Below are 14,975 nucleotides of genomic sequence, written 5' to 3' on the forward strand. Positions count from 1 at the left end.
CTCCACGTGTTTGGACTGTGGGAGAAAACTGGAGCACCCGGAGGAAACCCACCCAGACACAGGGAGAATGTGCAGACTCCGCACAGACAGTGTACCAGTGGGGAATCGAACCTGGGACCATGGTGCTGTGAAGCCACAGTGCTAGCCATTTGTGCTACCGTGCTGCCCTTTAAACAAGTTCTTTTCAGACAAAATCTCCAGGCGTACAGGCACAGGAAGAAGGTACAGCTATTCTTCATTGTGAACTTTCTGAAGATGAAGTGCCTCTCACATGGAAGAAAGGCGCAGAAGCAATTAAACCTAGTGACAAATATGAAGTGAGACAAAAGGGTCCAATAGCTGTGTTGGTCATTTCTGACTTAACACCAGAGGATGCTGGAGAATATACCTGTGGTTCTGGAGATCTGCAGACTACAGTTTCCCTAAAAGTGGAGGGTAGGAAGAGGACAGATTTATTTTAGGATCTTCATGGTCATCCAAAATAACAAAATCATTTAATTTTTCTTGTCTACATGCTGTCGATTATCTTATCTTCCCTATTTGTTTCCATCTTCATTTTATTGTCAGTTCACTTAATTTGGGTTTAATCTGCTGTTTTTTCATTATTTGCTGACTCTAATTTACCTAATTTCACACTTAAAACTTTCAGAACCATAGCAGAGATTTTTATAAAACTATGAAGAAATTATTACTAAACTCAAAGAGGGAAGTCCAGCATTATCCATCTTGCCAAGAGAGAAAGACAGTTTTAGATGGTACTTCTCTTTAAAAGTATGTTGGAAAGTGCTTATAAAGCCCAAAGCTGGAAACTGAATAAAAAATGTAAGAACATTTAGAGAGAGTAGAAATCAAAAGCATGATCTGAGAATATCAACTAATAAAGCAATGCTAAAGATGGAGCCATCAAGGCAAGAGTTGGTAACTTATATGAAATTACGGGAATGAAAGGAAGCATGGGCTGGATTTTACGGCTTCAAATTTGGCAGGCCATCCCCTATCCTTATATAAAATGTGGCATGATAACGTTGGGCCAATCTGATGTCATCCTGCCAGTCATTGATAATACAGAATGCAAGCAGGTGCCAAAATTAGAAGCCCTGCTTGCCATTTTGAAGTCAAGTAATTAGCAAGCTTAGCTTGTTAAAGACCCAGTTGACTGCAATTTTTTATTGCCCACTCCACGTTTTTGGTAATCACATGGGAAAGACGTTAGGAATAATTTATGGCAGGTATGAGGGGATGTAAGGGACAGAGAGAAAGATAGCAAGGCAAAGGTAAGATAGAAAAGCTTGGTGATTTACAGAGGATAGGAACATAGTTCAACATTCTCCAACCCTCCCCGCCAGCGGGATCTTAATTCATGAAACCCCCGTCTTCCTCCGGTGGGTCTTCAATCATGCAGTTGCCGTGAGCAATTAAATAGGCAACCAGTGAGATTTCAGCATGGTCAAGACAATAAAACACTCAATTTTAAGGGCTTCCTTTCTCCTCTAGACATGTGGAACAATGTGCTTGGAACTGCACAGTCCCAAAGTTACATACCACTATTTTGACCTGAGAAGTCAGTCACAATATTTAGAATATAGCGAGAGGCACCTTCACTTTGCCAGTAGCCATAAAGTGTGTGTTTTTTGCCATTGCCATTGAGGGAATTTTGAAATGTGCAGGACAGTCATTCAGAAAAGGTGGCAATAGCTTTGGGTGAAGTAGACATTTAGGGCGAGATTAACCGGCTGTTCACGCCAGCGGGAAATTCCAGTCCCACGCAGAACACGGATTTCCCAGCGACGATGGGTACTGTCAACGCGAAGTCCTGTTGACAACGGCAGGATCAGTAAATCCCACTGGCAGGACGCCTTCGCCGCCGAAAATCACGGCGATGTGGTCGGTAAATCCCACCCTGAGGGTTAGAGTAGGTGTCATTGTGCATGTGGAAATTGTTCCGGTGCTGTGGATGAGTGCAGTAAGAAATTAAAGTAATAATTGAATACTTGAAGCTTTGCACATTTGATGTAACTGCAACAAAGGTATTTACGAGTCTTAAAAAATAAAAGCAAATTACTGCAGATGCTGGAATCAAAAATGAAAGAGAAAATGCTGGAAAATCTCAGCAAGTCTGGCAGCATCTGTTGGGAGAGAAAAGAGCTAACGTTGTCAAAGAGTCATCGGACTCGAAACGTTAGCTCTTTTCTCTCCCAACCGATGCTGCCAGACTTGCTGAGAGTTTCCACCATTTTCTCTTTCATTATGAGTTATAATAGTTTTTATATGCATCCTTAATTTTATTCATTGTTAAAAATCATGCATCTTTGAACCTCAGCTTTACCGGCCTATTTCAAGCAAGAGCTTAAGAATGTGGAAGCTGAAGAAGGTCACACAGTCACGCTACACTGTGAACTTTCCAAGTCTGATGCACCTGTGGAATGGAGAAAGAGACTTGTAGTGCTTCAACCAAGTGACAAGTATGAAATGAAGCAAAATGGTGCCATTGTTGAGTTGTTAATCCACAATGTAAAACGAGGAGATGCTGGGAAATATACTTGTTATTTTGAGAATCGACAAACAACAGCCTCCTTAACTGTTACAGGTGATAATTCAACTATTTTTTTACTGCAAAGCTTTTTGGAGTATGCATTTTAGCAGTGGAACAGCTTAGATCCTTGATGCCCTATTCAAACATCTATAACAGTCAAAATGCTTTCCCAGAAGAATTGCCAGGGTACTACCCTGCCCTGTCCACGACAACATGGGCCCCTCTAATGGCCTGGGAGACCCTCCCCCCCAAAAACAATTTGCCATTACGACTGGTCAATGTTGCAAATCAGTACAAGGGCGGGAGGTCCCGAGTGCCGGGTGAATCCCGCGAACGCATAATGACTTAATGGCTCATTTAAATATATTGATCTAGATCACACCTAGTGAGGGCAAGATCCAGATCATGGGATCTCATGAGACTCCGTTAAATCTGACAAGATATTTTGAGCGTCCCAAAACTCACGACAGATGACCGTCTGAGCCAGGCCACCGCAATCTTCAGAGGAACATCCCAACTCCACAGACTTGGCAACAAGTCACTACCCACGGGTGCTCCCGACAAGCTCAAGAGTTTTCATTGTTTTTTTAGTGCTTTTTTAGCATCGGTAAAGGGTGACAGGGTAGCACAGTGGTTAGCACAGTTGTTTCACAGCTCCAGGGTCCCAGGTTCGATTCCCTGCTTGGGTCACTGTCTGTGCGGAGTCTGCACGTTCTCCCCGTGTCTGCGTGGGTTTCCTCTGGGAGCTCCGGTTTCCTCCCACAGTCCAAAGATGTGCAGATTAGGTGGTTTGGCCATGCCAAATTGCGCCTTAGGTTAGGTGGAGTTACTGGGTTAAGGGGATAGGTTGGAGGTGTGGGTTTAAGTAGGGTGCTCTTTCCAAGAACCGGTGCAGACCCGATAGGCCGAATAGCCTCCGTCTGCACTGTAAATTCGATGATTCTATGATCCCGCTCTCCCTCACACTCCATGTTTGTAAATACTTGTAGAAATTCACACCCGCGAGACCTCTACCTGAGAGGAGTGGAGCATCGTGAAAGGGTGGGCATACAACCCACTAATCAGATTTAAATGCATGCGAATACCGTGTTTGCATGCCGTTGCCCGTGCAGGGTGTAACGCTCATTATCACCAGTGAGGGACAGGAGCATGGCATCCGAGTGTGCGCAGATCTTGATTTTAGCCGGATGCCTGATTTTCCACCTGATCACGGTAGCATTTGAGGTGGAGAATTTTGCCCAGTACAGCTTTGATAATTAAGGAGGGTTGGGTTGATTTTGTATCCTGAACATATAGGACAACTATACATTCACCATAGTCAGAAAATTTGCAAAAACATTTCACAGCCATAACATTCAACAGCTTTATCAAATCTAAATTTAGAAGTTCTTTATCATCTGGAAATCTTAATATATTGAGTTTGATAGAAATTTATATTGATCTACAAATCTTACACAATCCTATATATAATCCTATAAATAAAATGCAGCCTCTTTATGATCTTGCCAAGCTACTTTTCACAAAGTTGACTCCTTTAATCACTAGTATACATCTGTAAAGGACGGTGCTTACTAAACATCTGGGCCAGAATTCTCCGGTCGTTCACTGGCGTGGGATTCTCTGGTCACATCGGCAGTGCACCCCCGCCCACAGGTTTCCCGGTAGCATGGGGTGACTCCAATGGGAAATCTCATTGACAGCAGAGAATCCCATTGCCAGCGAACAATGCTCCGCCTCCCGCCGCTAAGGAACACGTGGCTGGGAGGGTGGAGTATCCTGCTCCTGATTACACTCATCCTGGAGAGTTAAATAGGAATTGTATTTGTTGGTTAAGAGCTTTAAGTAACTGGGCATATTTGGATTTTATTAGCTGCCAATAAAGAAAATTGCTGGCAACTGTTTAATTTTAGGATGTTTTTGTTTTATTTTCCAGAACCTGAAATAAAAGTGGTTTCTGGTTTAAAAAACACTGATGTCTTTGCTGGTGAGTCAGCCACATTTAGTTGCGAGCTTTCACACAAAGATGTGGAGAATGTGCAATGGTGGTTGGATGGTTCACCCCTACAGAACAATGATCTGAATGAGATATCCGTTCAAGATGGAAAGATCCATACGTTGACGTTACAAAGCCTGGGAACTGATGACTCGGGAACAGTGTCATTTAAGGCCGGGGCACTTATTTCTTCAGCAAAATTATTAGTTAAAGGTATTTCGTGAGACAAAGTCTGTTTTAACCATTTTTCTGTAAATGCTGTTAGTTTCACTAAGTTTCTTTGCAAATCTTAAGAGGTGATATGATCTCATTTTGGAATTAAATAGCTAGTAGATGGGTGATTGTGTGACCTGCAGAGTACTGGACTACATATAAATGGTTATTCATTTCCCCTTGATCTGAGGTGGACAAATCTATTTTTTCTAGCTTGCTTCTAGGATGAATAAAGGAAATCAAGGCTTGAGCGGATGGCTGGGGAGGGGGAACTATACTGGAGGGGTTCAAGAATGGAGATTGGATCTTGCAGAGGTGGGTGGGGAAACCATCACGGTAGGAGAAGGCCTGAGATTGGTGTTTAGAGAGCAGGTTGGTTGCTGCAGCTGCATGGAGATTTCATTAGTGCAGAGGAGGAGTGGCTGTCTACATTCCTGGTGGAGGACTGGAGAAGTCACAATCAGCATGGCCAGGCCATATGTTTGCTGCCGGGGTTGGGAGTACTTCTATGTTCCTCTTTTTTTGTTAACCCCTTGACCCTTTCATGCCTGCCTTACTTTATTGACAAAAAGGACATGCAGAAGTTTTTTTTAATGAGTTAGAAAAATAAAAACACATTAAGAAATCTTTTGCAGCATGTCAGATGGAGAGGTAATTGATTAAATTAGGTAAACCTTGGGTGAGATTCTCCATTCTTCGCCCCTAAGATCAAGTATCCCAATGTGGCAGAGAATCCTAAGTGGGGCCAAAAACAGGATTGGCGCCGGGAGGCAGACCCGTCACCACTCCCCACTCTCACCTCGCATGCCATAGTGGGCCTCCCTCCCCCGCCACCCCCTGTGCCGACGGGAACATGCAAACAGCTGATCTGCATTGATTTGAATGCAATTAGAAACATAGATAGAAAATATAAGCAGGAGGAGGCCATTCGGCCTTCAACCCTGCTCTGCCATTCATTAAGATCATGGCTGATCATCAAATGCAGTACCCTGATCCCGCCTTCCACCCCTCTATCACTGATCCCTTTAGCCCCAAGAGCAATATCTAATTATTTCTCGAAATCACACAATGTTTTGGCCTCACTACTTTCTGTGGTAGTGAATTCCACAGATTCACCACACTCTGGGTGAAGATATGTCTCCTCACCTCAGTTCGAAAAGGTTACCCCTTATCCTCAAACTATGACTTCTAGTTCTGGATTCCCCACCATTGGGAACATTAAAACATAGAACATAGAACGATACAGCGCAGTACAGGCCCTTCGGCCCTCGATGTTGCACCGACATGGAAAAAATCTAAAGGCCATCTAACCTACACTATGCCCTTATCACCCATATGCTTATCCAATAAATTTTTAAATGCCCTCAATGTTGGCGAGTTCACTACTGTTGCAGGTAGGGCATTCCACGGCCTCACCACTCTTTGCGTAAAAAACCCACCTCTGACCTCTGTCCTATATCTATTACCCCTCAATTTAAGGCTATGTCCCCTCGTGCTAGCCACCTCCATCCGCGGGAGAAGGCTCTCGCTGTCCACCCTATCTAACCATCTGATCATTTTGTATGCCTCTATTAAGTCACCTCTTAACCTTCTTCTCTCTAACGAAAACAACCTCAAGTCCATCAGCCTTTCCTCATAAGATTTTCCCTCCATACCAGGCAACATCCTGGTAAATCTCCTCTGCACCCGTTCCAAAGCTTCCACGTCCTTCCTATAATGAGGCGACCAGAACTGTACGCAATACTCCAAATGCGGCCGTACTAGAGTTTTGTACAACTGCAACATGACCTCATGGCTCCGGAACTCAATCCCTCTACCAATAAAGGCCAACACACCATAGGCCTTCTTCACAACCCTATCAACCTGGGTGGCAACTTTCAGGGATCTATGTACATGGACACCGAGATCCCTCTGCTCATCCACACTACCAAGAATTTTACCATTAGCCAAATATTCCGCATTTCTGTTATTCTTTCCAAAGTGAATCACCTCACACTTCTCCACATTAAACTCCATTTGCCACCTCTCAGCCCAGCTCTGCAGCTTATCTATGTCCCTCTGTAACCTGCAACATCCTTCCGCACTGTCTACAACTCCACCGACTTTAGTGTCGTCTGCAAATTTACTCACCCATCCTTCTGCGCCCTCCTCTAGGTCATTTATAAAAATGACAAACAGCAACGGCCCCAGAACAGATCCTTGTGTTACGCCACTCGTAACTGAACTCCATTCTGAACATTTCCCATCAACTACCACTCTCTGTCTTCTTTCAACTAGCCAATTTCTGATCCACATCTCTAAATCACCCTCAATCCCCAGCCTCCGTATTTTCTGCAATAGACGACCGTGGGGAACCTTATCAAACGCTTTACTGAAATCCATATACACCACATCAACTGCTCTACCCTCGTCTACCTGTTCAGTCACCTTCTCAAAGAACTCGATAAGGTTTGTGAGGCATGACCTACCCTTCACAAAACCATGCTGACTGTCCCTAATCATATTATTCCTATCTAGATGATTATAAATTGTATCTTTTATAATCCTCTCCAAGACTTTACCCACCACAGACGTTAGGCTCACCGGCCTATAGTTACCGGGGTTATCTCTACTCCCCTTCTTGAACAAAGGGACCACATTTGCTATCCTCCAGTCCTCTGGCACTATTCCTGTAGCCAATGATGACCTAAAAATCAAAGCCAAAGGCTCCGCAATCTCTTCCCTGGCTTCCCAGAGAATCCTAGGATAAATCCCATCTGGCCCCGGGGACTTATCTATTTTCACCTTGTCCAGAATTGCCAACACTTCTTCCCTACGCACCTCAATGCCATCTATTCTAATAGCCTGGGTCTCAGCATTCTCCTCCACAATATTATCTTTTTCTTGAGTGAATACTGACGAAAAGTATTCATTTAGTATCTCGCTTATCTCCTCAGCCTCCACACACAACTTCCCACCACTGTTCTTTTTGAATCTACCCTGTCTATTCCCAGTGGAATGTGAACATTTTGGGTCCTAGCACAGATCCCTGTGGTACCCCGCTAGTCACTGCCTGCCAATCAGAAAAGACACATTTATTCCAACTCTGTGTTTCCTGTCTGCTAACCAGCTTTCTATCCATCTCAAGACACTATCCACAATCCCATGTGCTTTAACTTTACATAGTAATCTGCTATATGAGACCTTATCGAAAGCCTTCTGAAAGTCTAAATCCACTGGTTCTCCCTGGTCAACTCTACTAGTTGAAATGAAAATCACTTAGTGTCACAAGTAGGCTTCAAATGAAGTTACTGTGAAAGCACCTAGTCGCACATTCCGGCGCCTGTTTAGGGAAGCTGGTATGGGAATTGAAGCGTGCTGCTGGCCTGCCTTGTTCTGTTTTCAAAGCCAGCGATTTAGCCCTGTGCTAAACCAGCCCCATGTTACATGTAGTTACATCTTCAAATGCATTCTAGTAGATTTGTCAAGCATGATTTCCCTTCCATAAATCTATGCTGACTTTGTTTGATTATACTACTGCTTTCCAAATGCTGTGCTATGAAATCCTTGATAATGGACTCCAGCAACTTGCTGAGATCCTTTGCAATGCTAATAATTCATTCAATTTCACAGTAAAATACTTTTAACTTGACTTTGATTGACAGCTTAATGGTTTAAACACAGATGCCAGGAGGTTTGTTTATTTATCTTTCCTTTCAGACTTGAATGCATCATAGTACCAATCCTAACTGCAAAGCTTATCAATATTCTTGCTATGATTGACAGCTGCTGACCTCTTAAAAACAGCAAAGTGTTTTGACATCCGCTTTTCTAACGGGTGGGGGGGGGGGGTGTCAAGTCACGCTCATGCATGTGTGGGAGGGGGTAATGACTTGTTATTCTCATGGTGAGAGGAAGGAGGCCCCTCCTTGATGAGGGGTTGAAGGTGCTGCCCTTGTCAGCAAGAGTGTGTGTGCAGGGGTCAGCATTTGCTTTGTGCAGGGAAGGGGGCCTGTCATTGGACGCTGGGATCAAGGCTCCAGTTCAATATGGCAGCCTGACCCCAGTACCTGCAGAGAAACCGGCATGTTCAGCACTATGCACATTTTTGCATAGTCAAGTTGCATGACTGTGGCAACACTCCTGGCGCCAGCAGGACACAGTCGCAATTCTTGCTGGTAGGAGCACCGGAACTGAGAATCACAGCCCTTATTTAGCATTAAATTCAAGTAGTTTTATAATGTAGGGGGGAAAAGATTGACCTGTTATTTTGGCTATACTAGTAAATGATAAAGTGGGAATGAGAGAGACTCGCGGTTGGTGTGTTGCCTCCCAGGTGCCAGGGTCCGCGATGTCTCGGATCGTGTTTTCGGGATCCTTAAGGGGGGGGGGGAGCAGCCCCAAGTCGTGGTCCACATAGGTACCAACGACATAGGTAGGAAAAGGGATAGGGATGTAAGGCAGGAATTCAGGGAGCTAGGGTGGAAACTTAGATCCAGGACAAACAGAGTTATTATCTCTGGGTTGTTACCCGTGCCACGTGCTAGCAAGTCGATGAATAGGGAGAGAGAGCAGTTGAACACGTAGCTGCAGGGATGTTGCAGGAGGGAGGGTTTCAGATTCCTGGACAATTGGGGCTCATTCTGGGGTAGGTGGGACCTCTACAAACGTGATGGTCTACACCTGGACCAGAGGGGTACTAATATCCTGGGGGGGAGGTTTGCTAATGCTCTTCGGGAAGGTTTAAACTAGTTCAGCAGGGGATTGGGAACCTGAATTGTAGCTCCAGTACACAAGAAGGGGACGACTTACCAGTGGTAAGCAATAGGGCACAGGTCTCTGGCACAGAGTCTGTCCCTGTTGCTCAGAAGGGAAGGGAGAAGAGGAACAGAGCACTTGTCATTGGGGACTCCATAGTTAGAGGAACAGACAGGAGGTTCTGTGAGAATGAAAGAGACTCACGGTTGGTGTGTTGCCTCCCAGGTGCCAGGGTTCGTGATGTCTCTGATCGTGTTTTTGGGATCCTTAAGGGGGAGGGGGAGCAGCCCCAAGTCATGGTCCACATAGGTACCAACGACATAGGTAGGAAGAGAGATGGGGATTTGAGACAGAAATTCAGGGAGCTAGGGTGGAAGCTGAGAGCTAGAACAAACAGAGTTGTTATCTCTGGATTGTTACCCGTGCCACGTGCTAGCGAAGTGAGAAATAAGGAGAGAGAGGAATTGAACACGTGGCTACAGGGATGGTGCAGGAGGGAGGGTTTTGGTTTCCTGGATAATTGGGGCTCATTCTGGGGTAGGTGGGACCTCTACAAACAGGATGGTCTTCACCTGAACCAGAGGGGTGCCAATATCCTGGGGGGGAGATTTGCTAGTGCTCTTCGGGGGGGTTTAAACTAATTCAGCAGGGGGATGGGAACCTAAATTGTAGTCCCAGTGTACAGGATGTTGAGAGTAGTGAGGTCAGGGATAGGGTTAAAAGTTCGAAAGAGGGCACCGGCAAGCAAGACGCTGGTTTGAAGTGTGTCTACTTCAACGCCAGGAGCATCCGGAATAAGGTGGGTGAGCTTGCAGCATGGATTGGTACCTGGGATCTCGATGTTGTGCCGATTTCGGAGACATGGGTAGAGCAGGGACAGGAATGGTTGTTGCAGGTTCCAGGATTTAGATGTTTCTGTAAGAACAGAGAAGATGGTAAAAGAGGGAGGGGTGTGGCATTGTTAATCAAGGAAAGTATTACGGCGGTAGAAAGGACGTTTGAGAACTCGTCTACTGAGGTAGTGTGGGCCGAGGTTAGGAACAGGAGAGGAGAGGTCACCCTGTTGGGAGTTGTCTATAGACCTCCGAATAGTTCCAGAGATATAGAGGAAAGGATTGCAAAGATGATTCTCGACAGGAGCGAGAGTAACAGGGTAGTTGTTATGGGGGACTTTAACTTTCCAAATATTGACTGGAAATACTATAGTTCGAGTACTGGAGATGGGTCAGTTTTTGTACAGTGTGTGCAGGAGGGTTTTCTGACACAGTATGTAGACAGGCCAACAAGGGGCGAGGCCACATTGGATTTGGTACTGGGTAATGAACCCGGCCAGGTGTTAGATTTAGATGTAGGTGAGCACTTTGGGGATAGTGATCACAACTCGGTCATGTTTACTTTAGCAATGGGCAGGGATAGGTATATACCGCAAGGCAAGAATTATAGCTGGGGGAAAGGCAATTATGATGCTATTCGGCAAGATTTAGGATGTATAGGATGGGGAAGGAAACTGCAGGGGATGGGTACAATCGAAATGTGGAGCTTTTTCAAGGAACAGCTACTGCGTGTCCTTGATAAGTATGTACCTGTCAGGCAGGGAGGAAGTTGTCGAGCAAGGGAACCGTGGTTTACGAAGGAAGTTGAAGCATTTGTCAAGAGGAAGAAGAAGGCTTATGTTAGGATGAGACATGAAGGCTCAGTTAGGGCACTTGAGAGTTACAAGTTAGCCAGGAAGGACCTAAAGGGAGAGTTAAGAAGAGCGAGGAGAGGACACGAAAAGTCGTTGGCGGATAGGATCAAGGAAAACCCTAAGGCTTTCTATAGGTGTATCAGGAACAAAAGAATGACTAGAGTAAGATTAGGGCCAATCAAGGATAGTAGTGGAAAGTTGTGTGTGGAATCAGAGGAGATAGGGGAAGCATTAAATGGATATTTTTCGTCAGTGTTTACACTGGAGAAAGACAATGTTGTCGAGGAGAACACTCAGGTTCAGTCGACCAGGCTTGATGGAATTGAGGTTCAAAAGGAGGAGGTGTTAGCAATTTTGGAAAATGTCAAAATAGATAAGTCCCCTGGGCCAGATGGGATTTATCCTAGGATTCTCTGGGAAGCCAGGGAGGAGATTGCAGAGCCTTTGTCCTTGATCTTTATGTCGTCTTTGTCGACAGGAATAGTGCCGGAAGACTGGAGGATAGAAAATGTTGTCCCCTTGTTCAAGAAGGGGAGTAGAGACAACCCTGGTAATTATAGACCTGTGAGCCTTACTTCGGTTGTGGGTAAAATGTTGGAAAAGGTTATAAGAGATAGGGTTTATAATCATCTTGAAAAGAACAAGTTGATTAGCGATAGTCAACACGGTTTTGTGAAGGGTAGGTCATGCCTCACAAACCTTATTAAGTTTTTTGAGAAGGTGACCAAACAGGTGGATGAGGGTAAAGCGGTTGATTTGGTGTATATGGATTTCAGTAAGGCGTTTGATAAGATTCCCCACGGTAGGCTATTGCAGAAAATAAGGAAGTATGGGATTGAAGGTGATTTAGCGGTTTGGATCAGTAATTGGCTAGCTGAAAGAAGACAGAGGGTGGTGGTTGATGGCAAATGTTCATCCTGGAGTTCAGTTACTAGTGGTGTACCGCAAGGATCTGTTTTGGGGCCACTGCTGTTTGTCATTTTTATAAATGACCTGGAAGAGGGTGTAGAAGGATGGGTTAGTAAATTTGCAGATGACGCGAAGGTCGGTGGAGTTGTGGATAGTGCTGAAGGATGTTATAGGATACAGAGGGACATAGATAAGCTGCAGAGCTGGGCTGAGAGGTGGCAGATGGAGTTTAATGCGGAAAAGTGTGAGGTGGTTCACTTTGGAAAGAGTAACAGGAATGCAGAGTACTGGGCTAATGGCAAGATTCTTGGTAGTGTAGATGAACAGAGAGATCTCGGCATCCAGGTACATAAATCCCTGAAAGTTGCCACCCAGGTTAATAGGGCTGTTAAGAAGGCATATGGTGTGCTAGCCTTTATCAGCAGGGGGATTGAGTTTCGGAGCCACAAGGTCATGCTGCAGCTGTACATAACTCTGGTGCGGCCGCACCTGGAGTACTGCGTGCAGTTCTGGTCACCACATTATAGGAAGGATGTGGAAGCTTTGGAAAGGGTTCAGAGGAGATTTACTAGGATGTTGCCTGGTATGGAGGGAAGGTCTTACGAGAAAAGGCTCAGGGACTTGAGGTTGTTTTCGTTAGAGAGGAGAAGGCTGAGAGGTGACTTAATAGAGACATATAAGATAGTCAGAGGGTTAGATAGGGTGGACAGTGAGAGTCTTTTTCCTCGGATGGTGATGACCAACACGAGGGGACATAGCTTTAAATTGAGGGGTAATAGATATAGGACAGATGTCAGAGGCAGTTTCTTTACTCAGAGAGTAGTAGGGGTGTGGAACGCCCTGCCTGCAACAGTAGTAGACTCGCCAACTTTAAGGGCATTTAAGTGGTCACTGGATAGACATATGGATGAAAATGGAATAGTGTAGGTCAGATATGCTTCAGATGGTTTCACAGGTCGGCGCAACATCGAGGGCCGAAGGGCCCGTACTGCGCTGTAGTGTTCTATGTTCTATGTTCTAAGCTGAGAGTAGTGAGGTCATGAGTAAGGTTTCAAAGTTGCAGGCGTATACCAGCAGGAAGGAAGGTGGTTTAAAGTGCGTCTACTTCAATGCCAGGAGCATCCGGAATAAGGTGGGTGAGCTTGCGGCATGGGTTAGAACCTGGGACTTCGATGTTGTGGTCATTTTGGAGACATGGATAGAGCAGGGAGAGGAATGGTTGTTGCAGGTGCCGGGGTTTAGATATTTCAGTAAGCTCAGGGAAGGTGGTAAGAGAGGGGGAGGGGTGGCATTGTTAGTCAAGGACAGTATTATGGTGGCTGAGAGGACATTTGATGAGGACTCGAAAACTGAGGTAGTATGGGCTGAGTTAAGAAACAGGAAAGGAGAGGTCACCCTGTTAGGGCTTTTCTATAGGCCTCCAAAAAGTTCCAGAGATGTAGAGGAAAGGATTGCAAAGGGTAGTTGTTATGGGGGACTTTAACTTTCCAAATATTGACTGGAAACACTATAGTTCGAGTACTTTAGATGGGTCCATTTTTGTCCAATGTGTGCAGGAGGGTTTCCTGATGCAGTATGTAGATAGGCCAATGAGAGGCGAGGCCGTATTGGATTTGGTACTGGGTAATGAACCAGGACAGGTGTTAGATTTGGAGGTAGGTGAGCACTTTGGTGATAGTGACCACAATTCGATTATGTTTACTTTAGCGATGGAAAGGGATAGGTATACACCGCAGGGCAAGAGTTATAGCTGGGAGAAATGCAATTATGATGCGATGAGGCAGGTCTTAGGATATATCGGCTGGAGAGGAAAACTGCAGGGGATGGGCACAATGGAAATGTGGAATATGTTCAAGGAACAGCTACTGCATGTCCTTGATAAGTATGTACCGGTTAGGCAGGGAGGAAGTGGTCGAGCGAAGGAACCATGGGTTACTAAAGCAGTTGAAACACTTGTCAAGAGGAAGAAGGAGGCTTATGTAAAGATGAGACGTGATGGTTCAGTTAGGGCGCTTGAGAGTTACAAGTTAGCTAGGAAGGCTCTAAAGAGAGAGCTAAGAAGAGCTAGGCGAGGACATGAGAAGTCTTTGGCAGGTAGGATCAAGGATAACCCTAAAGCTTTCTATAGATATGTGAGGAATAAAAGAATGACTAAGGTAAGAGTAGGGCCAGTCAAGGACAGTAGTGGTAAGTTGTGCGTGGAGTCCGAGGAGATAGGAGAGGTGCTAAATGAGTATTTTCTGTCTGTATTCACACAGGAAAAAGACAAAGTTGACGAGGAGAATACTGAGATACAGACTACTAGACTAGAAGGGATTGAAGTTCATAAGGAGGAGGTGTTAGCGATTCTGGAAAGTGTGAAAATAGATAAGTCCCCTAGACCGGATGGGATTTATCCTAGGATTCTCTGGGAAGCTAGGGAGGAGATTGCAGAGCCTTTGGCTTTGATCTTTAAGTCATCTTTGTCTACAGGAATAGTGCCAGAAGACTGGAGGATAGCAAATGTTGTCCCCTTGTTCAAGAAGGGGAGTAGAGATAACCCCGGTAACTATAGACCAGTGAGCCTTCTGTTGTGGGAAAAGTTTTGGAAAGGTTTATAAGAGATAGGATGTATAATCATCTGGAAAGGAATAATTTGATTAGAGATAGTCAACATGGTTTTGTGAAGGGTAGGTTGTGCCTCACAAACCTCATTGAGTTCTTCGAGAAGGTGACCAAACAGGTGGATGAGGGTAAAGCAGTTGATGTGGTGTATATGGATTTCAGTAAAGCATTTGATATGGTTCCCCACGGTAGGCTATTGCAGAAAATACAGAGGCATGGAATTCAGGGTGATTTAGCAGTTTGGATCAGAAATTTGCTAGTTGATAGAAGACAAAGGGTGGTGGTTGATGGGAAATGTT

General features: G+C 45.0%; 1 protein-coding gene across 3 annotated transcripts in view; it reads left to right on the forward strand.

The window, feature by feature from the left end:
* Positions 1-14,975, forward strand: part of obscnb (obscurin, cytoskeletal calmodulin and titin-interacting RhoGEF b) — an 896,193-nt gene that overhangs the window by 533,369 nt on the left and 347,849 nt on the right. For all 3 annotated transcript variants that reach the window (XM_038798455.1, XM_038798456.1, XM_038798458.1), the window contains 2 exons: positions 2,321-2,587; positions 4,467-4,739. In XM_038798455.1, the coding sequence (XP_038654383.1) occupies positions 2,321-2,587; positions 4,467-4,739 (540 nt within the window). The remainder of the gene's footprint in view (positions 1-2,320; positions 2,588-4,466; positions 4,740-14,975) is intronic.

Source organism: Scyliorhinus canicula, chromosome 5 (genome assembly GCF_902713615.1).
Source record: "Scyliorhinus canicula chromosome 5, sScyCan1.1, whole genome shotgun sequence".
NCBI lineage: Eukaryota > Metazoa > Chordata > Chondrichthyes > Carcharhiniformes > Scyliorhinidae > Scyliorhinus > Scyliorhinus canicula.